Raw genomic sequence first — 27,486 nt, 5'->3', positions numbered from 1 at the left:
ATTTCCTCTTCCCTTTCCCTTCCTTATGTCCTGTTCTTTCTTACTTATGTACAGTTTTTGGAGACAGGATCTTTTTTAAAAAATAAATTTATTCTTTATTTTTATTTATTTATTATGTATACAGTATCCTACCTGCATGTACACCTGCACACCAGAGGAGGACAGCAGATCTCATTATAGATGGTTGTGAGCCACCATGTGGTTGCTGGGAATTGAACTCAAGACCTTTGGAAGAACAGCTGGTGCTCTTAACCTCTGAGCCATCTCTCCAGCCCTGGAGACAGGATCTTAATGGCCCAGGCTGGCCTTGAATTATCCTTCCTCCCTCAACCTCCCAAATGCCGGGGTTACAGGGTGAGCCACCATGTCTGGCTAAAATAACCGTAGCTCTTGACACTTAGAACTTGTCTCCCACAGGGCTCAGTCAGTCATTAGAATGAAAGGGGGAATACATATTTTGCTATGGAGAGCTGAGGTTGGCAAGGGGCCGTGGGAGGTACCAAGCCAAAGGCAGTTCAGGACATGAGGTGAGGGGGAGCAGGATGCAATTAGGAGGCCAATATCCATGACACAAAACGGAGACAGTGAAAAGGGGACTGGGGTGTGGTGAAGTTGGAAGGGGGTACTGGGAACAGCAAGAGGCGCCCCTCTACGACAGGGTTCCAGCAGGCTACGTTCATCTTCTCTCCCAGGAATGCTGCAGGGAGCCCTACAGTCAGCAGCTGGAGAAAACTGACAGTGGTACTGAGAGGCCTCCAGAGTGGACATGGCCCTGAGCCGGGGTGCTAGCCTCATTCTCCGTGAAGACCTAGAGAAGACACCAAGTCCCAACTCCTGTGAGGTCCCAGGAATAATGTCCAGCACCGCGCCCAGGCCCACCCCAGACCTGGCCCTTGCTCCTCTCCCGGTACATGGCTTGGCTCTCAATCCAGTAATTCATCCATCTCTGGGTCCTGACCCAGACGGGGTCCCTGGCCCAGTGTCTAGTGACACTCCCAGCCCCAACACCAGTGGGACCACAGCTCCGCCCTCCATCCAGGTCAACAGCTACTCTGTGGATGCTGCAGACCAGAGTTTGAACCATGTCTCCAGGCCCAACTCAGCAGGGACTCTCTGCCCAGACTCACAACCAGTTCAAAGGCCCAGCTCTACCCAGGCCACTATTTTGAGTCCAGAGAATCCTTCTAGCCCAAGTTCTGAGGATGCCTCCAAGTCCCTCTCAAGCAAGGTTTTTGATTTGGGTCAGAGTAACTCTAATCCTTCCAGGCCTGAGCCAAACCTCTTTGTAAGGGCTCTCTCCAGAGAAGCCTTGGTCCGGACTCATAGCATCTCCAGGCAGGGCTCTCAGGTGCCTCTTCTTCTACCCTCTAACACCTCTTTGGACCGTTCGCGCTCTGGGAACATCTCCAAGGCAAACCTGGGTATAGTTTCAAACCTGAACGAGGCCATCACGTTGACTTCACATACTATTTTTGCATCTGTCTCCAAAGAAACCTTTGGTACATCCTGGAACACAGGCTCCAAGGGGTCCATCAGTGTGATTTCCAACAGCCAAGCCAGGTCTGGTTTGAATGGGACAGTCACACAGCCCTCACGTGCCAGCCTGATTCCCGGCTCCAGTGAAGGTCTCAGCCTGTACTCAAGTGCCCGAGCACCCAACTCCGCTCTCTCTCCATCTTCCTGCATGACGCTGATCCTGGGCTCTGAGTCCCTGAGCATGGACTCCAGCTTCATGGTGAGCGACACCTCCACCTTGACCCTGAGCAGCCAGCAAGATTACTCTGAGGACAACAGCATCCGCACCATGCCCCTGGAGGAGGATCTGGCAAAGTGGGACAGCCTGCAGGGTGCCACAGCTTTCCGAAGCCCCCCTGAGGGTGAGTAGGGAAAAGGACACTGCCTGGAAGGACATTCTTCAGAACCGTAAGGCAGGGAAGGTAGTGGAGAGGGATGAGAAGTGAGCAGATAGCAGTCACAGCACAGTGGTAATTACTGTGCTCTAACTGGAACCTTGGACAGCTGTATGACTTGGGACTCAGCCTCCTTGGGTGTCAACTCCTCTCTCTCTCTCTCTCTCTGTTTTTTTTAAATGTGTTCTTTTTTTCTTTTTCTTTTTAAAGATTTATTTTATTTGACTGCTTTATCTGCAGAAGAGGGCACCAGATCCCATTATAGATGGTTGTGAGCTACCATGTGGTTGCTGGGAATTGAACTCAGGACCTCTGGAAGAGCAGGTGGCCCTCTTAACCACTGAGCCATCTCTCCAGCCCCTCTCTGGCTTTTTTGAGACAAGGGTTTTCTGTGTAGCCTTGGCTGTCCTGGACTTGCTTTGTAGATCAGGCTGGCCTCGAACTCATGAAGATCAGCCTACCTCTGCCCCCCAAGAGCTGGGATTAAAGGCGTGCGCCACCACACCCAGCTGGGTGTCAATTTATTTAACTGTAATATGATAATCCTTCCTTTTTTTTTTTTTTTTTTACAAGGTCTCACTATGTAGCCCTGGCTGTCCTGGACCCACTATAGACCAGGCTGGCCTCGAACTCACAGAAATGTCCTGCCTTTGCAGTGCTGGGATCAAAGATGTGCTCCACCAGGCAATGAATGGTCCTTCTTTTCTCTTCAAGTTCTGAATCCACCACTAGTCACATGCCCCATACAGAATGTCTTGCTCTTGACTCCCTAGGCTGAAGTCTGGCCAGAGGAGCAAGGAAACTCTAGGCTCAGCTTGGTCTCCTCAGTAGAGATCTGAGATGCAGGAGGTCTGCTGCTGTGTAGTCTCTCAGTTGGTATTTCTGCCATGTTTTATGGAGAGAAGGTCTCATGTAGCCCACGGTGGCCTTAAACTAGTTACACACTGGAGGATGAAGCTGAGTTCTCAATCTCAGCTGGAGAGATTCCAGGGTTTGACACCACATCTGGATCAACCAATATTTCTTTTTTGTTCCTGCATCAATGCCGTGTTGTGATGTGATGTGTGTGTGTGTGTGTGTGTGTGTGTGTGTGTGTGTGTGTGTACAGAGGTCAACCTCAGCTGTCACTCCTTAGGAGGCCATCCCCCTTGTGTTTTGAGACCACCAGAGTGTCTCCTTGACCTGGAGCTCACCAAGTAGGCCAGAGGCTGGCTAGAGAGCCCTAGGGATTCACCTATGTCTGACTCCCCAGCCCCGAGAGAGCAAACACAGACGGCTATACGAGGATCGAACCCAGGTCCTCATGGTGTGCAACAAGCACTTTACTGACTGACCTATCTCCCCAGCCCCATGCCGTCTGTGATTTGAAAACATCCTGATTGCTAGGCACGGTGGCACAGGGCTGTGATTCTGACACTCAAGAGGTGAAGGTGGAGAGGCCAGAAGTAGGTGGCCTGGCCTGGGTTATACAGCATGTTCAGGACCAGCCTATGTTATGAGACTGTCTCAACAAAGTAAAAAGCAAGCAAGCAAACCCATGGCTTTATAGTTATGTTTGCCTATCTACTAGGACGAGGAAGCCTTCTGAAAGCCCCACTGAGGTTCACTAGCCATCAGTAAACCTTCATTCTTTCATACATTTTCATCATTACTGTTGCAATTTTTAAAATCAATTTATTTGCCGGGCGGCGGTGGCGCACACCTTTAATCCCGTTCCCTCCCTCCCTCCCTCTCTCCCTCCCTCCCTCCCTCTCTCCACACTGGATGTTCACTCTGTTTCCCCTTCTCAGTGAGAGTCAAGCACGCCCCCCCTTTGGAATCTCCTTATTACTTAGTTTCTTTGGGTCAATAGATTGTAGAATGGCTATCTTGTACTTTATCGCTAATATCCACTTATAAGTGAGTACAAACCATGCGTGTCTTTCTCAGGCTGGGCTACCTCACTCAGGATGATCTTTTCTAGTTCCATCCATTTGCCTGCAAATTTCCTGTCATTGTTTTTAAAAGCCGAGCAATATTCCATTGGGTAAATGTCCCACATTTTCTTTACCCATTCTTTAGTTGAGGGACGTCAAGGTTGTTACCGATTTCTGGCTATTGTGAATAAAAGCTGTTATGAACATAGTTGTGGTGTGGTGTGGGCATATGCCCAGAAGTGGTTTAGCTGAGTCTTGAGGTAGAACTATTCCCAATTTCTGAGAAAATGCCAAATTGATTTCCAAAGTGGTTGTACAAGTTTTCACTCCTACTGAGTACACACCTGTGACCTCTGCATTCGGGGAGGCAGAGGCAGGCTTATCTGTGTGAGTTCAATCAAGGCCAGCCTGGTCTACATAGCAAGTCCGAGACAGCCAAAGTTACAAGAGAAACCCTGTCTTGGAAAAATCATAAAACCAAAACCCCAAAAAAAAAAAGTTTGTGTTCTCACCAGCAATGGAGGAATGTTCCCCTTGCTCCACATCCTTGTCAGCCTGTGCTGTCACTTGAGTTTTTTATCTTAGCCATTCTGACAGGTATAAGATAGAATCTCAGAGTCATTTTGACTTGCATTTCCCTGTTGACTAATGACTTTGAACAAAGATTTCTTTAAGTGCTTCTCGGCCATTAGAGATTCCTCTGTTGAAAATTCTCTGATTAGCCAGTGCCCCATTTTTAAATTGGGTTATTTGGTTTCTTGGTGTTTAATTTATTGAGTTCTTAATATATTTTGGATATTAGCCCTTTGTCATATATAGGGTTGGTGGAAATCTTTTCCCATTCTGTAGACTGTCATTTTGCCCTATTGACAGTGTCCTTTGTCTTGTAAAAACTTTTCATTTTCATGAGGCTCCATTTATTGTTTATCTTAGAGCCTGAGCTCTTGGTGTTTTGTTCAGCAAGTTGTCTCCTGTACCAATGAGTTCAAGGGTATCCTCACTTTCTCTTCTATCAGATTGGTGCATCTGGTTTTATGTTGAGGTCTTTGATCCATTTGGACTGAGTTTTGTGCAGGGTGATAAATATGGATCTATTTGCATTCTTCTACATGTAGACATCCAGTTAGACCAGCACCAATTGTTGAAAATGCTTTCTTTTTTCCATTGTATAATTTTGGTTTCTTTGTCAAAAATCGAGTGACCATAGGTGTGCAGGTTTATATCTGGATCTTCAGTTGGATTCCATTCATCAACCTTTTTTATTTTATTTTTTATCTTTTGGTTTTTTTTGAGACAGGGTCTCTTTGTGTTAGGCTTGGCTGTCCTGGACTCACTTTGTAGACCAGGCTGGCCTCGAACTCATGGCAATCCACCGCCTCTGCCTCCCGAGTGCTGTAATTAAAGGCATGTGCCACCACGCCCAGCCTCAACCTCTCTGTTTTTATGCCTGTACCATGCTGTTTTTATAACTATTTCTCTGTAGTACAGCTTGAAATCAGGGATGGTGATACCTCCAGAAGTTCTTTGTACAGGATTGTTTTAGCCATCCTGAGCTTTTTGTTTTTCAATATGAAGTTGAATATTGTTCTTTCCAGATATGTAAATAATTGTGTTGAAGTTTTGATGGGAATTTGGTTGAATCTGGAGATTGCTTTTGGTAAGATGGCCATGAGCATGAGAGATCTTTCCATCTTCTGATATCTTCTTCAATTTCTTTCTTCAGAGATTTGAAGGTCTTTCACTTGCTTGGTTATAGTTAAACTGAGATATTATTTGTGGCTATTATGAAGGATATTTCCCTAATTTCTTTCTCATCCTACTTACTGTTTGTATAAAGGAGGGATTTTTTTTTTTTACTTAATTTTGTATCCAGCCTCTTTGCTGAAGGAGTTTATCAACTGTAGGAGTTCTCTGGTAGAATTTTTGGGGTCACTTATTTATACGATCATTTCATCTTCCTTTCCAATTTGTATCCTTTTGACCTCCTTTAGTTAGAACTTCTAGCCAGGCATGGTGGTTCACACCTTTAACCCCAGCACTGGGGAGGCAGAGGCAGACGGATCACTGTGAGTTCAAGGCCAGCCTGGTCTACAAGGTGAGTCCAGGACAGCCAAGGCTACAGAAAGAAACCTTGTCTCAAAACAAAACAAAACAAAACAACAACAACAAAAAACAGAACCCAAACAACAACAACAACAACAAAACTTCTAGTACTCTATTGAATAGATTGGAGAGAGTGGGCAGCCTTGTCTTGTCCCTGATTTTAGTAGAATTGCTTTACATTTCTCTCCATTTAATTTGATGTTGGCTATAGGTTTGCTATATATGGCCTTTATTGTGTTTAGGTATGCGTCTTGTGTCCCTGATCTCTCCAGGACTTTTAACATGAATGGGTGTTGGATTTTGACAAAGGCTTTTTCAGCGTCTATGAGATGATTGGGTGTATTTCTTTTTCTTTCAGTTTGTTTATATGGTGGATTACATTAATGGACTTTTAACTATTGAACCATCTCAGCATCCTGGGATGAATTGTACTTGATTATGGTGGATGATGTTTTTGATGTGTTTTTGGATTTGGTTTGTGAGTATTTTTTTTGAGTGTTTTTGCATCAGTGTTCATAAGGGAAATTGGTCTAAAATTTTCTTTCTTTTTTGAGTCTTTGTGTAGTTTCAGGATCAGAGTGACTGTAGCCTCATAAAATGAGTTTGTAAGTGTTTCTTCTGTTTCTATTTTGTGAAATAGTTTGTGGAGTGTTGATTTGAGATCTTCTTTGAAAGTCTGGTAGAATATTGCACTAAAACCATCTGGCCCAGGGCTTTTTGGGGGGAGGTGATGGGAGACTTTTAATGACTGATTCTGTTTCCTTAGGGGTCATAGGACTGTTTAAATTGTTTATTTGATCTTGATTCAACTTTGGTAAGTGGAATCTATCAAGAAAATTGGCAGGACAAGGTGGCACACATCTTTAATCCCAGCACTCAGGAGGCAGAGGCAGGAGGGTCTTTGTGAGTTCGAGGCCAGCCTCGTTTACAAAGAAAGTCTAGGACAGTCAGGACTGTTACACAGAGAAACTGTCTCAAAAAACAAAACACAAAAGAAGACTGTCCATTTCATTTAGAGTCTCCCATTTTGTGGTACAGGATTTTGCAGTAAGACCTAATGATTGTTTGAATTTCTTCAGTGTCTGTTGTTATGTCCCTCTTTTCGTTTCTGGTTTTGTTAATTTGGATATCATGTCTCTGTCTTTTAGTTTGGCTAAGGGTTTGTCTAGCTTGTTGATTTTCTCAAAGAACCGGCTCTTGGTTTCGTTCATTGTTTGTATTGTTCTCTTTGTTTCTAATTTATTGATTTCAGCCCTGAGCTTGATTGTTTCCTCTCATCTACTCTTCTTGCGTGTGTCTGCTTCTTTTTGTTCTAGAAATTTCAGGTGTGCTGTTGAGTTGCTATAATGAGATCTTTCCGATTTTTGTTTATGAAGGCACTTAATGCTATGAACTTTCCTCTTAGCACTGCTTTCATTGTGTCCCATAAGTTTGGGTATGTTCTGCCTTCATTTTCATTGAATTCTAGAAAGTCTTTTATTTCTTTATTTCTTCCCTGACCCATTGGTTATTGTATAGAGAGTTGCTCAGTTTCTATGAAGTTGTTGGCTTTCTGTTGTTTCTGTGGTTGTTGAGTTCCAGTTTTAATCCATGGTGGTCTGATAACATACAAGGAGCTATTTTAATTTTCTTGTACTTGTTGGGGCTTGCTTTGTGATAGACTATGTGGTTAATCATGTTTTTTTCCATCTATGGTGATTACATTTTTTTTGCTGGTATAGTAGTGTGGCCTGCCATGTGTGGTCTCCTAGAATCTGCAAGACATCTCAGGCCCTTCTGGCTTTTAGAGCCTCTCAGGTATAATTCTGATAGATCTGCCTTTATATGTTACTTGGCATTTTCTCCTTGCAGCTTTTAATATTCTTTCTTTGTTCTGTACATTTAGTGTTTTGATTATTATGTGAAGAAGGATTTTCTTTCCTGGTCCTATCTATTTGGTGCTCTTACTCTTCTTGTGTGTTTGTAGGCATCTCTTTCTATAGGTGGGGAATTTTTCTTCTATCATTTTGTTGAAAATATTTTCTGGGCTTTGGAGCTGGCAATCTTCTCCTTCTTCTATTCCTATTATTATTAGTTTGGTCTTTTTCATAGTGTCCCAGATTTCTTGTATGTTTTGTGTCAGAAACTTCTCTATTTAACATTTTCTTTGAACAATGTATTGGTTTCTTCTGTTGTATCTCTTACCCCTGAGATTCTATCTTCCATTGCTTGTGCTCTGTTGGCGATGCTTCCCTAAGTTTTTGATCTCCAGGATTCCCTCCGTTCGTGTTTTCTTTTCTTTTTCTTTTTTTGGTTTTTTGAGACAGAGCTTCTCTGTGTAGCCTTGGTTGTTCTGGAAGACTTTGTGGAGCAGGCTAGTCTTGAACTCACAGAGATCTGCCTGCCTCTGTCTCCCCAGTGCTAGGATTAAAGATGTGTGCCACTATACCTGGCTCACATTTGTGGTTTTTTTTAATTTTAATTTATTGCTTTTATTTCCATTTTCAGGTCTTGAACAGTTTTATTCACTTTCTTCACCTGTTTGTATTTTCCTGTATTTCTCTAAGAGATTTATTTGTTTTCCCCTTAAAGGCCTCAATCATCTTTTTTGAGGAGAGAATTTTTTTGTTTTTTTATTTTTGTTTGTTTCTTTTATTTTTTTCAAGATAGGGTTTCTCTGTGTCACTATCATCTTTTTAAAATTGTATTTAAGGTCATGTTCTTGTGCTTTGACTGTGTTAGGATGCCCAGGGCTTGCTGTAATAGGACAGCTGGGATCTAGTGATGGTATATTACTCTGGCTCTTGTTGATTTTTTTTTTCTGAGACAGGGTTTCTCTGTGTAGTTATGGCTGTCCTGGACTCCTTTTGTAGACCAGGCTGATTTTGAATTCACAGTGATGCCCCTGCCTCTGCCTCCTGAGTGCTGGGATTAAAGGTGTGTGCCACCACACCTGGCCTCTGTGTTCTTAAGGTGGCCTTAATCCATCTGGTTTTCCCTGGCATTGGCTTGACGTTCCTGGTGCAAGACTCCTGGGGAAGGCAGGCAGAGCCTTGGGCCTGACAATGGAGTTCAGGGAACAGCATTCTTGCTCACCTCTGTTGGGTATGACCCAGGGGGACTCAGCAGGCAGCGAGGGGTCTAACTTGGATGTTCCTAGTCCCAGCAGGACATCTCAGGAAGGCAGCTACCATTGTTATTTTGAGACATGGTCTTGTGTAGTTCACACTGGCTTCAAACTTGCAATCCTCTATCTTCCAGGTATGGGACCATAGGAGCATGTTACATCTGGGCCTTGAAGACTTTATTTTAAATTAACTAATACATTTTTGGTGCTAAGGATTGAACCCAAGGTATTGGACATGTTGGACAAATTTCCTACCACTGAGCTACATCCCTAGTCTATATATTTTATACAGGAGTTATATGACTTCAGGCTCTTTGTGATTGGCTTACTTCGTACAACAAAGAGTTTTCAAGTTTCATTCATACTGTAGCATGGGCCAGCACTTCATTCTTCTTAGGGGTTCTATTGCTGCAATGAAATACCATGACCAAGCCAGACAGTGGTGCTGCATCCCTTTAATCCCAGTGCTTGGGAGACAGAAGCAGGGGAGGCTCTGTGAGTTCGAGGCCAGCCTGGTCTACAAAGTAAGTTAATGACATCAAGGCTACACAGAGAAACCCTGTCTCAAAACAAAAACAAAAACCAAACCAAACTAAACCACCACCACCACCACCACCACCTGCTCCACCAAAAAACTCAAAATACCACAGCCAAAAAAGCAAGTTGGGGAGGAAAGGGTTTATTCGGCTTATGCTTCCACACTGCTGTTTGCTATTGAAGGAAGTCAGAATGGGGACTCAGCCAGGGCAGGAGTTGTAGGGTGCATCTTACTGGATTGCTCAGCGTGCTTTCTTATAGAATCCACGACCACCAGGCCAGGGATAGCTCCACCCACAGTGGGCTGGGCCCTCCCCCATTGATAACTAATTGAGAAAATGCCGTACAGCTGGATCTCTTGGGAGTACTTCATCAACCGAGGCTCCTTCCTCTCTGATGACTTTAGCTTGTGTTAGCCAGTACACCCACAGTAACAGCTAACTTCCAGGATGCACAGAAGGGTCTGATGTCGAGGGTCTTTTTATACACCAACTGGCCATTCGTATGTCTTCTCCAGAGAAACTTCTATTCCAAATCCTTTGCCCACTTTTTGTTTTTCCCTCCCTTCCTCTGTCCCTCCCAACCTTCCCCTTTTTCTCCAAGACAGGGTCTCACGCTGTAGCCCAGGGTATCCTGGAATTCATCCGGTAGTCTTGAAGTCTTGATTGGTCTTAGACTTCAGCCATCCTCCTGCTAGGATTACACACATGAACCAGCAAGCCTGGTTTTATTTTATTTTTAATTTAAAGGTGATGGGACATTTGAATAGCATAGGCAAGGCCTGTTTTTTTATTTTTACTCAGTGGGGGAGACAGAAAGGGAGGGAGGGACACACACACACACACACACACACACACACACACACACACACACACATGCAGATTTTGTTTATATAGGATTTTGCTATGTAGCCCAGGCTAGCTTGAAACTCATGATTCTTTTGCCTTACCTTGTGAGTGCTGGGGTTCCAGGTGTGTGCTACCACGTCTGACCCTCTGTTCATTTTTATTAGGTACACCTAGAACAGTGTGGTCATAGAGTAGGCACAGAATGTGTGTGTGTTTGTACATATGTGTTCATGTGGGTATGTGTGTGTGTGTTGTATGTGTGTGTTCATGTGTGTGTTGGGAGCAATTTGAACTCAGATCCTCATGTTTGTATGGCAGGCACTTTACCAACTGAACCATATCCCCAGCCCTTTAAATATTTTTGTTTTGTATACATATACGTGTGTGTGTGTGTGTGTGTGTGTGTGTGTGTGTGTGTATGTGTGTGTGTGGTGAATGTGTACGTGTGTGCCTGTTCACATGTGTGTGGGTACACATGCATTTCGATGACTGAGGCTGACATCAGGAGTCTTTCTCGGTTTCTCTTTATCATGTTCACTGAGTGAGGGACTCTCAACTGAACACAGAGGTTGCCTGTATGGCCAGCCTTAGCCGGCCTGCGTACGCCAGGGACCCCTCTCTGCCTTCTGAGACTGGAATTACTGCCAGGCCACCATACTCATCCTGCATCTGTGTGGGTGCTAGGGATCTGAGCTTAGCAAGGGCTCTATCCACAAAGCCATCTCCAGCCCCTTAATGCTTTTTACATGATTAAAAAAAAAAACAAAAAAAACAAAAAAAACAAAAAACTCACAGAATAGTCAAAAGTACATCATTAAAATCTTTCTTTTCTCTGAATTACTTGTTAGTAAGATGCCGAATGATACCCCATCACCTCTACATTTTCAGCACATTTCTTACCAAAAAAAAAAATAATAAATAAAAAAAATAAAAAAATAAAAATAAAAAGCATAAACAAGGCATTAGTACCGAATTCTCACGCCTTACTGAAGTGTGGCCAACTCTCCCAGGGCTGTGCTCCTGGCCCGGGCTCCAGTCAGAGTCTCGCTATTCTGTCTGGCCTGGCCTGTCTCCTTCTGTTCTTGGCCTTCCTGCCTCTGGTTTCCTTCATGCGTGTAAGGTTGTGGGCTACCTCGCGCTAAAATGTGGTTCCTCGTAATGAGATTCAGGTCCTGCAGTCTTGGCAGAAAGAGCAGGGCAGCCATGCTGGCTTTCTCACTGCACCCGCTCTGGCAACTTAAAAATCAGTTTTGGTTTTTGACGTTGTTCACCCCCATCTGACAATTGGGCCGCCTGAGGTCCCCCCCCCCCCCGCCCGCCGAACTCCCTCCACCGCCTGAGGTTCACTTCCCCAGGCCTGAGGTCCCCCCCCCCACCACCTGCGGTCCCCCCTCCACCGCCTGAGGTTCCCCCCTGCCTGAGGTTCCCCCAACCTGAGGTCCCCTCTCTGCCTGAGGTCCCCCCACCCCTGCCTGAATTTCACCCCCCTGAGGTTCCCCCCTCACCTGCATGAGGTTCCCCACTGCATGGCCATTGTTTTTCCTATGTAATGTCTTGTGCTGAGGGGTTTGAAAACTAGGTAGTAGTGGCACACGCCTTTAATCCCAGCACTTAAGGAGACAGAAGCAGGTAGGGGCTCCGTGAGTTTGTGGTCAGCCTGGTCTACAAAGTGAGTCCAGGGCAGCCAGGGGTACACAGAGAAACTCTGTGTGAAAAACCAAGAAAGAAAGAAAGAAAGAGAAAAGAAAGGAAAGATACAAAGACACACAATTATGCCACGCCTTTAAACTTTCAACTTATGAATGAATTTATTTGTGTAGTTTTCTAGTTTATTTAAGGTCTATAACATAGGCAATAAACCATATACATTAGTTATGTTGATAAGATTTCCCTATTTGACCAGCATTGCTTTCTCCATGTAATCTTGCATGTTCCTCCAACATGCTCCATTTGCCTCTGAGTGCTGCTTTTCCCTGTTTTCTGGGACCAGACAGACTTCCCTGGAACCTGCCATTTCTCCCAGAAGCCTTGTTGGCTTCAAGGGAGAATAGTCCTTAGAAACCAGTCTCTTGTTACAGTTGGTGCTCTCTGTCCTCTTGGCCAGCTCTCCAACAGCCTCTGGAAGTTCAGCCAAGATCCTCTTCGAGTCCTTAACCTCGGATGGCTAGAGAGCCATTCTCCTTCAGTGTCCCCTTACACAGAGGCTTTTAGTGGCCCTCCTCACTAAGTACCTCTCACCCACCCTGTCGTTAGGGGAATGCCACACTCATAATGGTCGAGCTTCGGCTGCAGACCCGTCCCTCCTTGAAATGGAGAATGTGTGAGGTTTTACCTAATTGCTTGGAATAGGGACCTACTGGAAAGACAGGCGCCCTTTCACCCAAAGCAAAGTGAGGGGTCTGGGTTGAGGAAACAGCAGTCAGCCGCTGTGGCAAGTGTCCATCGATGGATGGGTTACATCCTGAAGGACAGGAACAAGCTATGAGGGAGGGGCTACTCTTGAGGCCAGGAGCAGTAGGCAACGGTGAGGCCTGAAAATGGGCTCCCTAGGGAGTGGGCAAGGAACAGTAGCTGGAGTAGAGGAAACCACCTGACTAGGGTGGACAGAACCAGGGAGATGAAGCTGGGGAGGTGGGCCGGGAGGCTGACCCGGCAGGACCACAGTGGAAAGGAAGATTAATGACATGGAGTTTTATTGCAGGATTCTGGGGGTGGGGTGGGCAGCGGTGTGTGTGTGTGTGTGTGTGTGTGTGTGTGTGTGTGTGTGTGTTGGTGACACAAGCTCACTTACATTTATCCAAGCTTTGCAGGTCTGGTGAAGGAGCTACAGAGTAGAGGGACCCAGGGGTGGGGGCAGGGGTGAGGGGGACGGGGGAGGGGCAGGCGAAAGAGAAATGGGAACATGGTACCCTGAGGACTCCATGCTCTAGTCTCTCCTCTTTCCCTCAACCTGCGGCTTGCAGGAACCTCGGAAGTCATGAAGGCCAACGTGACAGAGAAGAGAGAGGATGAGAACAAAACAGCTCCGGTATGCTCAGCGGCTGGCCCCCCTTTCCCTCCCCCTCCCTCTCCCTCCCCCTACCCTCCACTTTTCAGACAGTCTTGTGTATAGCTGGTCTAGAGTTTGAATATGTAGAGCAGCTGACATCAAGCTTGTAGCAATCCTCCTGTCTCTGCCTCCCAACTGATGAGACAACAGGCAAGTGTCCCCACACCCAGTCTTCAGCCTACTTTTCCTGGGTTGCTCTCCCCCCTCCTGGCTCTGCTGCAGAACTTCTCTCTCCTGGCAACTAGGAGCTGTCTGAGGTACTGAGTGCTCGCTCACCAGCTCCTCTTGATCCTCGGTCACCTCCATCTTAGTTTAGTTTGCATCCCCATCCTACCTGACGGGACTGAAGGGTTTAAGGGAGGAAAGGCTTATTCTGGCTCATGGTTTCAGGGGGTTTCAGCCATCATCACAGTGGAGAAGGCAGGGCGGAGCAGCTCGGTGTGTAGCAGTGGGCATGTGTCGCAGATATCATATATCCAGAGGACCAGGAAGCAGTCATAGGGAGGCAGAAAGTGGACCGTGTCCCAGACACCCTTCCCCCAGAGACTGACTTCTGCCATTCAGGCTTTACCTCCTAAAGGATGCACAGTCTCGCCTAATAGCATCACCAGCTCGGGATGGAACATTCCAAACAGGAGCCTGTAGGAGACATTTCAGGTTCAAATCCCAGCAGCCTCTCCCACTAGTGTCTTCCATAAGTCAGGAATCTTTGTCTTACAATGGAGCCCCCAGCAGGCACAGCAGCGCTTGGCTTATAGTACGTTCTCAATAAAAGTCATTAACAACCGAGTGACTTGTGGGAGGGGCTCTGAAAGGGACAGAAAGGCTAGAGATAGCTTTACTGAGTATCAGGCAGGAGAGAAGGCGAGGCCAGTAGGGGTAGATGTGACACTAGTGTGGATGTGGTGGATGAGTCTGGGAGTCGGGAGCACTCTCTCCATCTATAGAATGGGCCTAGTGAAGTTGAAGTGAGGCCCCTTCAGACCCAAGGTCAGTGCCAGTACAGGGAAGGCGCTCACGGCCCCCATGCAGCAAGGCCCCCCACCCTGTGCTGGAAGCTAAGTCCAACTCCAAGCACAGAAGAGCACTTGATCTCTTAGTCCGAGGGAACAAACATTTTCTCTTATCCTTGTTCGGAATTCAGCCTGAATGTCTACTCACGTGAGCAGCCATCTCTGACTGTTCATTATAAAACAGCATGCTTCCCCCATTTCCAAACTCCGATCAATAACCCAACACAGCTTAGTTCAGGCCAATGTGGGGGAGGGGGAGGATTCACGGGGTTGTCTTCTCCTGACCGCAGTCTGACTGGGCTCAGCTGGGTGGTTCATCTGCTCTACATTGTACAGACGGATCACACAGGCGGAGGTGGGGGGAAGGGGGGGGAGGTGGAGGGGCTCTTACTTGCCAGGCTCCGCTCTCTGCATGGCTCGTGCCTCCTTAGTTTAGCCCGGGGTCCCTTCCAGCATGGCATCTGGGTTCCAGAAAGGAAAAGTGTGTGCCGGGACAAACCCAGACACACGTTCCTTTCACAACAATCTGGTGGCCAGAGCAACTTGTGAGATGAGCCAGAGGTTGAGGAGGTGCTGCCTGCCCTCTGACAGGATAAGTGGAGAAGAACTTTACCTTCCATATTCTGTATCAGACCAAAGTTTTTTTTTTTTTTTTTTTACTTTTTTTCTTCACTGTGTAATGCCAAGCTATTCATTTCATGCGATCATGTCCTCCTCCTTAAAATGATGAGATCATTGGATTGACACAGGCTAATGTGTTCCTTTTCTCGGGTGGCACAATGCCTCCATCTGACTAAAATTTACTAAAAGGCTTAGAAGAAGTGCTGTGGACAGTAGAATTTCATGCTGTGTATGGACTCCTTCTGTCCTCCTTTAGTTGATCAGTGTGTGTGTGTGGGGGGGTGCTCTATAGCCCCTCACATCTGGCCCTCCAAATGCAGACTTCAGGATCCATCCTTCCCACCCCACCATCGAGCTGTTTCCCCAATCCGCCCATCTACCAGCTGCAGAAACATGTCCCTTCTCTTGGGCTGTGATAGTTTAATTGTCAATTTGATATAATCAAGAATCATCTGGGAAGAGAGTTTCAAAGACAGACTGCCTAGATCCTATGTGAATGTCTGTGAAGGATTATCTTGACATCAGTTGAGGCAGAAATACCCACCCACTGTGGGCAGCATCATTCCCTAGGCAGGGAATGCTGGCATGTCTCAGAGCGGGAAAACTGAGCTGAGCACCTAACCACATGCATTCTTTGTTCCCTGCTCCTCAACTATGAATGTCATGTGACCACTAGTCCAAGGCTTCTGTCCTGTGACGTCCTCATCACTATGAGACTGTACCCTGCACTGTGTGTGGGTCAGAATAAGCCCTTTCTCCCTTAAGCCGCTTTTGCCAGGGTATTTATATTTGTTTATTTACTTTGTTTTGTTTTCAAGACAGGATCTCCCTATGTAGCCCTGGCTATCCTGGAACTCACTATGCATAGACCAAGCTGACCTTGAATTTACAGAGATCCACCTGCCTCTGCCTTCTGAGCGCTGGGATTAAAGGCGTGTGCCACTATGGAAGGTTTTGTTGCAGTATTTTATCAGAGCAACAGGAAACCAAACCTAAGCATGGGTCGATGCCGGGGTGGTCGATTGGGTGGTAAGAGCTACCTTGGTGGCCTGAAGGTGCTGGGTGGCTGAGGGTGCTGTGCATGGTGCCCAGATGTCGGTGGTCAGGATTCAGTGAAAGTCTCACTCAGTGGTCTGTCTCCCATGGCCCTGAAGGCAGAGAACACCATCACTTTCCAGAAAAATCAGAACATCATGGAAATGAGTGAAGAAAAGAAGACAACGGTGATAATGATGATGGTACGAACGGGGATCATGGGCGGGACTGTGGCACTGGGCGGGAACTCTGCTTGGTGAGATGGCTGGTGGTAGAGGGACTATGGGCAGGACTGTAGCACTGGGCGGGAACTCTGCTTGGTGAGATGGCTGGTGGTACGGGGACCATGGGTGGGACTGTGGCACTGGGCAGAAACTCTGCTTGGTGAGATGGCTGGTGGTACGGGGACCATGGGTGGGACTGTGGCACTGGGCGGGAACTCTGCTTGGTGAGATGGCTGGAGGGCATTGGGAAGAGGACAGGAACAGAAGGCAGGCACTTTGGACTTGAGGCTCACTGCCCTCACCTGCCATGAGAGAGTACGAGCAAGTTATTTCCCTCCTCTGCGCCTCAGTTTCCCCATCTTACAAATGGATGTGATTGTGCCTGCATCGCTTGTGGGAGATCACAGCCCAGTGGCTAGTCCATTGTGAAGTCTGGAAAACAGAGGACAGTCATACCCATTCCTTGCCTCAGAAACTCCTCTTGAAGGGCAACTCCAGAGGGCCCCCTAAAGCAGCCTCCTCCTAGTTACCCATTAGGACGAGCTGGCCAATGATAAGCATGGAGGCTTGTGTAGCCATGTGTGGCTCTGTGATCCTTACAGAGAGAAAGGGGCTGGGCAAGGGCATGGGGGGGGGGCACGGCTAGCGCAGACAACCGTGTTTCCTCACAAGAACGAGATGCTGAGTTTGAACCCACACGGAAAGAAGTCATGGTGACACACACTTACAATCCCAGTGCCGAGGAGACAAATACAGGCTCTCTGGTCAAACAGACTAGTCTAACTGACCAGCTTTGGATCCTGGCGAGAGCCTTTGCCTCAAAAACCAAGGGGTGTGCCTCCCGAAGAATGATGCCCTCTGGCCTCTGCTTACATGTGAACACGAACACACACACACACACACACACACACACACACACACACACACACACACACACACCCATTGCATACACATCTGCCCATACACAATGTATATAAAAAAGAGGTTTCTTCCTTTGATTCTTAACTTTAACTACCACTAGCTGAATCCCTACTGTGTGTACCTGCCCTGTGTATTAGATACAGAGTGAAAAGCAGGAGGGCATTGGAGGAATTTGATTGGATGGCTTTCTAAGGCCATGCCTGGCGCTTCTTACTTGGGTCTTTTGCATAGTCCAGCTGTTAGTCACCAGAAGGTCACCATGGGGACTATGGGAGCTCTCTATATGGGATGCACAGATCAGGGCATAGAGGGTTTTGAGTGGTCTTGAGCTGGGCATGTGAGACTGATCTGGGCAGAAAGCTGGCTGGCTCTCCTACCTGCCAGTGGGAGTATGTGCCCAGGCCAAAAGCCTGCATGGCATGCTGTCAGAGCCTGGAAGTCAGCCACAGCTGGCTCTCACTGGCTCTGTGGTCCCCACCCAGAGACAGATCCAGGAGGAGCCACTGGATTCCCTTCTGAGCCCTGCTCGACAGCAGGCCATGGAGATCCTGACCCAGCTGAGGTATCCCTGCTCTCGACTCTCTCTTCCGAGCTCTGCCCCTTCTCCCAAGCTTCTGTCCACTCTAGGTCTGTCCCTCTCCCCTGCCCAGCCCCCGCGGAGCATGCTACTTCCACACCCTTGCTCACACCTCATCTTTCCTCTTGTGGATCTGATGTCGGGCTTCCTAGCTGAGTCAGGTGCCCTCTCCCCGACCTTACTTCCTTGGGCCCTTCCTCACTCCACACCTTGTATCCTGTCTCTCCCAGTAATGCCAAGCCTGTCCTGAGTGTGCGGGAGAGGGTGGACTTGGTGAGCACCTGTGTGCGGAGCGTCTTCTCGCTGCCCTCAGTACAGGCCATGCAGGAGAAAGATGAGGCCAAGGCAGAAGTCATCCAGGTGAGCTGGGCCCTCCTGGTGGGTCCTTAGGTTTGGGACATCCTCAGAAGGGACAACTCACAGTGACGAGCGAGAGGGGGGGCGTCGGTCTGAACAGGTGCTTGCTAGCTATTCAGCGAAGGTGTCAACTATTGCAGTAGCGGCTCCTTGTGAGCCCCGTCTGGTGTCAGGGATGCAGACAGAAGCCAGGATTGGAGGGTAGTACTGAGGTCTGGGCCAATTGGAGGAAGACTGGGGAAAGCTGGGCAGAAACCTGGAGAAACAGGGCCTCAAAGGGGGTTCGGCAAGCATCTTTAAGCCTCTGCAGAATTATTCCTGGAGGTACAAGTGGAGGGTGGGGCTTAGCTTCAGGATGCAAGGAGAGCTAGGGTCAGGTGGAGGTCGAGTGAGAGGCAGTCCAGCTGTCCATCACCCTTTCGCTCAGCATTGCCATTTCCCACTCCACACCACTGTGGTACCCTTCTAGTAGTGTGAGGGCGGGAAGAGATGGACACCATCAAAGAGCCAGCCAATGCAGAGCCTCAGGGGTGGTCAGTGCTACAGGTATAAATTATGGGGTGTCAACAAGAGTGTGGGATAAGGGATATGACTTAGTGAGGAGGGGGCAGGTGCCAACTGCCAGGATGACAAGAGGCTTGGTAGCTGGAACCTGGAGGGTGAGGTAGGACCTCTAAGAAGTGAGCTGTAGGATGGGTTGGGGCCAGGCCACGCAGACAGATCACCTCTGGCTTCTGGATTTTCAAGCTGGTGTACTGAGAGGACCGAAAGTAGTGGCCAGAGAATCCTTGCTGTGGAAGGAAAGGGCAGCCCTCCTGTAGTTACGAGCATCGCCAGCAGAGGGCAGTGGCGTCTAATGCTCTGCAGAGTCGGGTGGAAGGAGGAGGTTGTTGGCTGGCTTAGTAGTAATCCTAAGGGCTACTGGCTCCCAAATGTGTAGACTCAGGAAGCCGAGACGATGACGACACAGGGGATAGACTTGGGAAGCCAGTAGAAGGAGAGGAGGTAAGAAGGAAGGGTCTTCCCAGAGCGGTTCGAAACCACCTGTCAGCATCTCCTGTACTCAGAAAGCAACTTCAGGACTGTGGTATGGCCAAGTGAGGAGGAACCTGGGCGGCGGGGGTTACCTGGGGATCTACACAGGTCTAGAAGTAGCAGTTCGTCCAAGGGGCAGAGCACTTTTGAGAGAATAAGAGCCAGATTGGCCTGGCAGGCCCCCAGCTTTAACAGTCTTTGGAGAGTTGGCCTGTGGTACTCTTTGTCCCTTGCCCTGCGACCTTGGACAAGTGTTCCTGGATATGTAAGATGAGAAAAGCAACTCGAAGGCAAAGTGATGGAGGATGGTCAAATTACCAGGCACCTGTCTGGCTCGTGCCAGGCAGTAAATGCCACCCCTCTGCTTTCTCCTCCCTGGTAGTAGGAAGTCCAGGGACACTAGTCCCCGGTTTGTTGCCAAAGAAACTTGAATCTCCACAGAGGCAGTAATTTTCCTAATAGTGTACATTAGATGAGGCACAGAAGTGGGGCCGGAAAGCAGCTTTTGTGTGCCCTGCTCCCAGACCCACCCGGGGGTGTCTGGACCTAGCAGCTGTGCTCAGTCCTCCTTCCGGGACCCACCCCGGGGGTGTCCGGGGCTGGCAGCTGTGCTGGGAGCCCCCAGCAGCTCAGTCTTCCTCCCATCCACAGACGCTTTACCATCAGACCTTGGATTCCTTGCAGAAACTGCTCAATGCCCTCTTTATTCAAGATCCGACTCCCGCTGGGCTGAGGAGCATCCTGGAGGTGCTGGGCATGGGGAGGGGGAAGAAGCGGGAGGGTAACAGGAAAATGGCTTAATAGAAGTGGGAGGTGGACCCTCAAGGGGAGACTTGACCTCAGGATGCCATCTTGAGCCAGTACTCTGCTTCCCTGACTTATTTTGTGCCGTTTTATTTCGTTTTTGGTGATACTGGGAATTAGACCTAAGCCCCTTCCCACCTTCTAGGCAAGCGCTTTAACCCTGAGCTACACCTATGGCCCTTTAAAAACTGTTCCCCTGCAGGCCAGAAGAGGGCACCAGATCTTATTCTAGGTGATGAGCCACCATGTGGTTGCTGGGAATTGAACCCAGGACCACTGGAAGAGCAGTTCCTGCTCTTAACCTCTGAGCCATCTCCCCAGCCCCCATGGCCACTTTTAAAATGTTTATTTGTACACATTGTCTCACTGAATTGCCCAGTATAGCCCTGAGCTTTTGATCCTCTCCTCTCAGCCTCCTGAGGATCACAGGCTTCGTGCCCACTGCCCAGCCCCCGCTCCCCCTCGCTGCCCCCCTCGCCCCAGCCCGTCCCCACCTCCAGTGCATCTATTGCTCTTGCCCCGCCCCCTTCCCGCCACTCTTTACCTCTCTCTTCCCCTTTTATCTCTCTTCACTGGATCTGAGTCCTACTCTCAGTCCAAGCCCCGCCCATCATTGACCCTCCAGAGGACAGGAGGAGGACTATGGCCTTCTTACTTCTTCTGGAAGCTTTTTGCAGATTACTGGCTTACACACCGGGCAAGCAAGGGCTGGCAGCCAATGGTAGCGGAGTCTTTCCCTTTTCCCCACAGCCCCTAGGGCCCTGGATGAATTCTGGGAAGGCCCATGAGCGCGCACGGGCTGTGAACAGCAATGTCTCCGTGTTGAACCACACGCTTGCGACCCTGCCTTTCTTTGTGAGTGTCCCTGGAGGGGTGGACACTCGGGAACTCTTCCGAGCTGATAACCTTGTGTCAGGGCAGTGCTGCTTGCTGTGCACTATGTGGCTACTGACTTCCTCATTGTGCTTACGACACTAGCAGATGACCTCGGGGTTCCCAGCGCTGGGTCTTCTGTTGGGGAGGCTCCTTCTTCGAATTGGGGATCCCGACGAAGAGATCGGCAGAGAGGCTCTGGACGGCATCACCATCCTCTACACTATCCTGGACCTCCAAAAACGTACGGCCAAGTCAGGTCCCTAGCCGCTAAGCAGCTAGGGAAGGGGGCATGGTGGTCAGGTTGGGCAGCAAGGGTCACATGAGGATTGGGAGCTGATGTGGAACCCTGTCTCCAACGAGCCAAGGGCAGAGATACAAACTAGCCTTTATTTTTTAACTTTTTTTTTTGAGACAGGGTCTTACTATACAGCTTGGGCTAGCCCCCAGTTTTTAATCCTCCTGTCTTGGCTTTTCAAGTGCTGGGACTACCGGCATGTGCTACCCTGTGTAGACAACAAATCTTTTTTTTTTTTTTTTTTTTAAATATCTATTATCATGTACAGTGTTCTGCCTGCATGTACACCTGCAGGCCAGAAGAGGGCACCAGATCTCATTCTAGATGGTTGCGAGCCACCATGTGGTTGCTGGGAATTGAACTCAGGACCTCTGGAAGAGCTGTGAGTGCTCTTAACCTCTGAGCCATCTCTCTAGCCCGCAACAAATCTATCCTTCCATTGGTTGAACGTTCCCATATTGTTGCAACCTTAATTTCTCCTTCCCATGGTACCATGCTGGTACCTAGGCATGATGGTCCTGATGTCTTCTTCTCTTGCTGTCTTTCTTACTAGACTGTAATGTTACTAGGGTGAGGCAGGGTTCTCTGTTCTTCCAGAGTCCAGCTCTGGGCTGGCATATATATGGCCATATTCAGTGAGTATGCCTTAGGAGCTAATGAAGGCCCGGTCCTACATTAGAATCTGGAGCCTGTACGTGAGAGCAATTCCTGATTAGGTTTTAGGGAGCCTGTGAGCTGGCGTGAACCCGCTGCTCCCAGGGCTACTACCCAGGTCAGCTGCCTCCAGCCTCCTGCCTCCTTCCTGCTTAGTCCTGAATCTGTCTCAACCAGGAAACCTCAGCTGGGTTTTTAGATTCCCCTGGCTCTGGAGGGAAAGTGGCCTACATATCAGACCTGGCCTTGGCTCTCGCCTTTCCCAGCCGGGGTGACCTCAGGCAAGCACTTGGCTTGTGCCTAGATTCCCTCCTTTGCGTACAGGGCTGTAGTAGAGGTGTAAGTCACAGCTTTTTGAGATATTAAATGCTGTTCTTCATACGAGTGCATGGGAGGAGACCAGCTCAGGGCCCCATGCCATAGGGCTTGTGTCTCTTAGTGACCCCTGATCTTCTGGGATGTGTCTGAGGTCCCTGCTTTTCCTCTTTTCTAGCATGTGGGGCAATGTTTCCTGGGATTCCTCCACTGACCTGGAGTCATTCAGGACCCTTAAGTAGTGGGTGAAAGGCAGGCTGCCATGTCGCTCAGCACCGGGACGGGCATGGTATAGGTAGGACATCCAGTTTAATTGACCTGCAGGTGGATGATGAGTTGTTTTCAATGCTCTGTCCCGCTGCAATTCGGGTTGAGCTGAGTGCCCTGTACTCTTTGGGGGAGCCCCAGGCCACAGTGGCTCTTGAGGAGGAGGTCATTAGCTTGGGTTGGCAGTCTGTGGAAAGCACACAGGCTCGGGCTGGAGCCGGCTCTGCCTCTTCCTAGAGTTCCAGCTCCTTCCTGCCGACAGAGCACGCTCTATGCGCTTTCTCCGCCCTCAGTGACCCTTTCTCATGGCCAGGGTTCGCATAGATTGAGTGGATCCAGGCGGGACCACAGGCCAGGCTCTGTGAGGGTGTGATCCCCAAGTGTGTTTCCGTCCACAGAAGATCTGGAGGCCCTCTGTGCCAGACACTATTCTAGCTCTGGAGACACAGCTTGGACAAGAGATTCAGTTTAGAACCCCTCCCTTTGTCTCACCTGCTCATTGCAGAGAGACAGATAATAGAGAAAAACACAGGCAAAGCACGGAGTAAGTCAGGCGAGAAGCACCGAGGGGGATGAATGCAGCGGACAGTTTTCAAATGCTGTCGCCAGCGCCAGGCCTGATGGCACATGCCAGCCATCCCAGCCCTGGGCGGGAAGTCTGAAGCCGCCCAGGACTAGAGACTGCTGCCTCGAAAAGCAAATGAAGTGGACTAGGTCTGGTGGTGCACACCTGGGTTCTCAGCACTGGGTGGGAGTATGGGGTTCGGGGAGGGGGTGGAAACAGAAGGATCAAGGGTTCGGGCCATCCTCAGCTGCACAGGGAGTCGGAGGCCCTGTGTCTCAAACAACTTCAGCCAAAAGCAACAATAAGCCAACCGAATAAAAATGACGCGCCCCCTCCCCCCCAATACAGAAGCGACTCAAATTAAGAAGTGTAACGCAAAGCTACAGGCACTCGGTGGCTAGAGGGCTTGTCTAGCACGTGCCAGGGCCTGACTTCCGTCCCGGGACTGAGGGAGGGAGGCAGGTTTCGCGGTGCATGCCTTTAATCCTTGTACTCTGGAGGCAGAGGCAGCTGGATCTCTGTGAGTTCAAGGCCAACCTTGGTCTACAGAGTGAGTTCCAGACCAGCCAGGGCTACACAGAGAAACCCTGTCTTAGGAAGGAAAAAAGAAACGGAGCATCGGGAACTCTCACACACTGTGGTGGAAACAGGGCCGGGGCAACTGTCTTGTATATCTTGGGAGGGTGAGCCTGTGCCTCCTGGGAGTCAGTGCTCTCTCTCCTGGCACATCCCTGGCAAAAGAGTCAACATATTTGCCAGGAGACATGCTATGTCTTCCCTGCAGCACTGTTCAGGAGAGCTGGAAGCTGCTAGAGGTGCATGCCAAGTGAGACGGGCATGCGGACCGTAGGCCCGCCCACCGCAGACAGACATGCGCACTGCAGGCCCTCCCACCGGCAGAAAATGGTACCACGCGGAGAATGACTGAGAACACGTGCCGGGTGCTGCAGCGTGGAACCAGACACGAGGGACAATGCTATGTGGGTCCATTTATGAAAAGCTCAAAAGCAAAGAACTCTACCTAGGGGTTCAGAAGCCAGAACAGTGGTTGCCCTGGGTGCTGAGAGGAGACGCAGTTTGTGTTGTTTCTTGACTTGGGTACCTGTGTATGTTCACTAGGTGAAAATAGACGGTGGGTGAGCTGTGGTCAGGTCAGGATTCCTCAGAAGGTTCCTTCTCCTGCAGGAGCCAAGGACAAGGAAGAGACCAACAAGAAGGAGCTGTATGAGAATAACAAGCGCTTCCTCGGGCCCTACAACCCTGTCAGCCCGTGCCAGAACATTCTGCGTGTCATCGCGGTGACTACCCGCGGTCCAGGCTCCCAGGCCGGGAGGGGAGGCCAAAGGGCTTGCTGCTAGGAAGGTCCCTAGGAAGCATCCTAGGCAGGATGCCCTCTCCAGCCACACACAGCCTCCCTGGGTGTCCTCCTCCCTCCTCTATGGTCCAGCTCAGTGGTTCTCAACCTGAGGGTCGGGAGCCCTTTGGCGGGGGGGGGGCGGGGGGGGGCGGTGTCACATGTCAGTTACCCTGCATAAAAGATATTTGAGCTATGGTTCATAACAGTAGCAAAATTACAGTTATGACGTAGCAATGAAATAGTTTCATATTTGGGGGTGTCACCACAACACGAGGAACTATATTAAAGGGTCACAGCGTTAGGAAGGTTGGGAGCCACTGGTTCAGGCCATGACTTTCTTCTACCAGGTACATCCCAGCCAATTCTGGGTGCAGGGCATATTCTCCCCACTTGCTTTCCTCCTCCTCCTCCTCCTCCTCCTCCTCCTCCTCCTCCTCCTCCTCTTTCTCCTCCTCTTCTCCTTTCTTTTCCTTTTCCTTTCTCTTCTTTTGAAGACAGCGACTTGCTATCCCAGTCAAGCTGGTCTCAGATCCCTGGGCCGTGGCTTTAGGGGCTTCTTGGTGCCTGGCTGTGGCTCTAGGCTCCTCTCCAATGCCTCTAACATTCATGCCTTAGAGAATGTGTGTGGTACCTGACACTGACCCTCTCTGCCAGTTGGGTGGAGTCTCTGTATGTGTCTTGGGGGATCGGCCCTACTTTGCAGCATCAAGACCTCTCCGCCTATGTTTCAGGAATTTGGAGACTTCCTGGGGCCCCAGCAGGTAAGGGACCTGCTGCTAGCAGCCTTGGAAGGCCTGAAGGACATCTCAGAGACCCAGGGGAAAGACTCCGGGGAGATGATGCAGCTGGCTTCAGAGGTCACGCTCAGCTCAGTGCTGGAGTGGTACCGCCACAGGGCGCTGGAGGTGGTAAGGCTTCTTGGAGGCAGAAGCTGGGATATCACCAGGCCTGGGGGAACCCCCTTGCCCCCAATCTGCGGGAGCCTGCTTATTCTGGGATAGCCCACCTTCCTGTGGACAGGGTTGGGGCTGAGCGCTGGGTGAGGAAGGAGTATGTACCACCCTTGAGAGAACCCAAATGGCTTGGTAGGAGTCAGGGAGGTCAGTAAAAGTGGTCTATCTCATTCCTAGGGGGAGCAGCAGGCCCCTGGCACCTCTTTCTTCCCAGTTCCCTGTCTTTTTGGTCCTTATCCCATCTGCCCACGCTCCTCAATGCCTCTCTCTGCTTTTTCAATGGGTCTTCCTGCCACCTTCTCATGGCTGCCTCCAGATCCCGGAAATCATGCAGGGCATCTACGTGCAACTGAGCCATATCCAGGAGCCGCGGGCACGTGAGGTGGCCCTGCTGCCCATCTCCTTCCTGGCCAGCTCCTTCATGACTGAAGTTGTGGTGGCCCTGCTCATGTGCCCCCTCCCTCTGGACAGGTACCAAGGAGGCTGCCATCCTCTATACCTCAGAGAGTCCTGGGCTGAGACACTCTTCCTGTCCAGAGAAGCCCCGCCCTCCTCTGCCCCTTCTATGCAGTCTTTGGCACTTAGGACAGCCAATAAGCATTTCTGAGTGCGGCTGGATCTGTACCAAAAATCTAGAGAGTCATTCCCGACTCAGCCTGTTTTACAGATGTGGAAATGAGGCTCGTGAGACAGTTCTTGGCCTCTGTACACACTAGGCATTGCTTGAGTGAGGATCTAGGCTCAAGTCCGGCTGACTCCAAAGCCTGGGGCTCTTTCTTTAATAGGCTCTGGCATAGGGAGCTCCTGTGGCCTCTCTGGGCTTCCGTTCTCCAGTGAGAAAAACTGCTCCACAGTGTGAGAAGGTGGCTTCCCAGCCACTGCCTCTGTGGAGCCCCTTGTCTAGGATGACAGCCTGGCCAGATGGTGACATCTTGCTCCCTTTAGCCTGTTGGATGAGGCCTTTCAGCCCATCCCTGCTTTCAATGAATGGCACAGGGAAGCAACTACTTGGCATGGTTGTTTCTGAGTAAATGTGGAAGTGTGTGCAGAAGTGTGCAAGAGGAGAGGGGTGTGTGCTATAGGGACAGGTCAGTCAGAGTCATGATCAGTGGGGCCCTCGAGGGCCAGCTGTATAGCCTATGAAGTCAGCCATAATAGCTGCACTGCCCACCAGAGGCCAGAGGGTGCTTCTCTCTCTCTCTCTCTCTCTCTCTCTCTCTCTCTCTCTCTCTCTCTCTCTCTCTCCTCTCTCTCTCTCTCCCTCTTCCCTTTACTGTGCCCCCCCTCATGTGTGTGTGTGTGTGTGTGTGTGTGTGTGTGTGTGTGTGTGAGAGAGAGAGAGAGAGAGAGAGAGAGAGAGGAGAGAGAGGATAGAGTGCTCATTATGTAGCTCAGGCCGGCTACAAACTCCCGGCAATCCTCCTGCCTCCCACTTTCAGGTACTGGAATTACTCCTCCACCCCCACTTCTTCTTTTGCAGTGCTGGGTTTTGAACCCAGGACCTTGCTATCTCAGAGACAGTCACTAGATTACCAGCGCTGCCCTGACTTGCTGTCCCTTCTGTGAGCCTTAGAGGAAGGCTCTCATTTCCTTTATTTCCAACATGCCTCACCCTCCTCTTCTGGTGTCAGGTCTGGGGCAGGAAGCTAGCTTCCCAGGAGGGAAGGAGACCCTGGGGAGCCACAGGGACCAGCATCTCTTACAGGAGCCTTGCTTTCTGCATCATTTTAGAGACTAGTCCCAGCTACAAGGGTCACAGTCCCCCGGAAGCTCCATGCTCTAGCTGTCCCATTGGTCCGTACAGTTAACTGATAGTCCCTCCTAATCCAGATGTTATGGACCAAGCAGCCATAAACACAACCATTTTTACCATAAGCAACGTTGCCTAGCAACATAGTTGAAATACTATCTTTATTGGGTTTCCAGGGGAACAGATCTGGAAAGTGAGTGAAAGGTTCAGACTTTCTTGTATTCAAGCAAAAGGGTTTCATTAACCCTTTAGCTCACTGTCAGCTGCCCACAGCAGGAATGTCTGTCTCCTGGTGTTGCTGCTCCCCCTGTGTGGGTAGCTTTCTGCAAAGGGCCAGGAGTTGTGCTTCCTGGAGTCTGTGCTAAGGGCAAGATGCAGGCCCCAAAGGCCACTGTGGC

The 27,486-nt window shown here is 49.4% G+C and overlaps 1 protein-coding gene across 1 annotated transcript in view; it reads left to right on the top strand.

The window, feature by feature from the left end:
- The first annotated feature begins 766 nt into the window (after nt 1-766).
- Nucleotides 767-27,486, top strand: part of Mroh7 (maestro heat like repeat family member 7) — a 49,435-nt gene continuing 22,715 nt past the window's right edge. The window contains exons 1-11 of the mRNA XM_051171736.1: nt 767-1,877; nt 13,384-13,448; nt 16,258-16,341; nt 17,766-17,845; nt 18,091-18,220; nt 19,904-19,999; nt 20,807-20,911; nt 21,038-21,173; nt 24,214-24,326; nt 25,117-25,293; nt 25,655-25,809. Coding sequence (XP_051027693.1) covers nt 767-1,877; nt 13,384-13,448; nt 16,258-16,341; nt 17,766-17,845; nt 18,091-18,220; nt 19,904-19,999; nt 20,807-20,911; nt 21,038-21,173; nt 24,214-24,326; nt 25,117-25,293; nt 25,655-25,809 — 2,252 coding nt within the window. The remainder of the gene's footprint in view (nt 1,878-13,383; nt 13,449-16,257; nt 16,342-17,765; nt 17,846-18,090; nt 18,221-19,903; nt 20,000-20,806; nt 20,912-21,037; nt 21,174-24,213; nt 24,327-25,116; nt 25,294-25,654; nt 25,810-27,486) is intronic.

The sequence above is a fragment of the Acomys russatus genome, chromosome 29 (assembly GCF_903995435.1).
Source record: "Acomys russatus chromosome 29, mAcoRus1.1, whole genome shotgun sequence".
NCBI classification, from domain to species: domain Eukaryota; kingdom Metazoa; phylum Chordata; class Mammalia; order Rodentia; family Muridae; genus Acomys; species Acomys russatus.
This window is presented reverse-complemented; position numbering and strand designations above follow the sequence as displayed.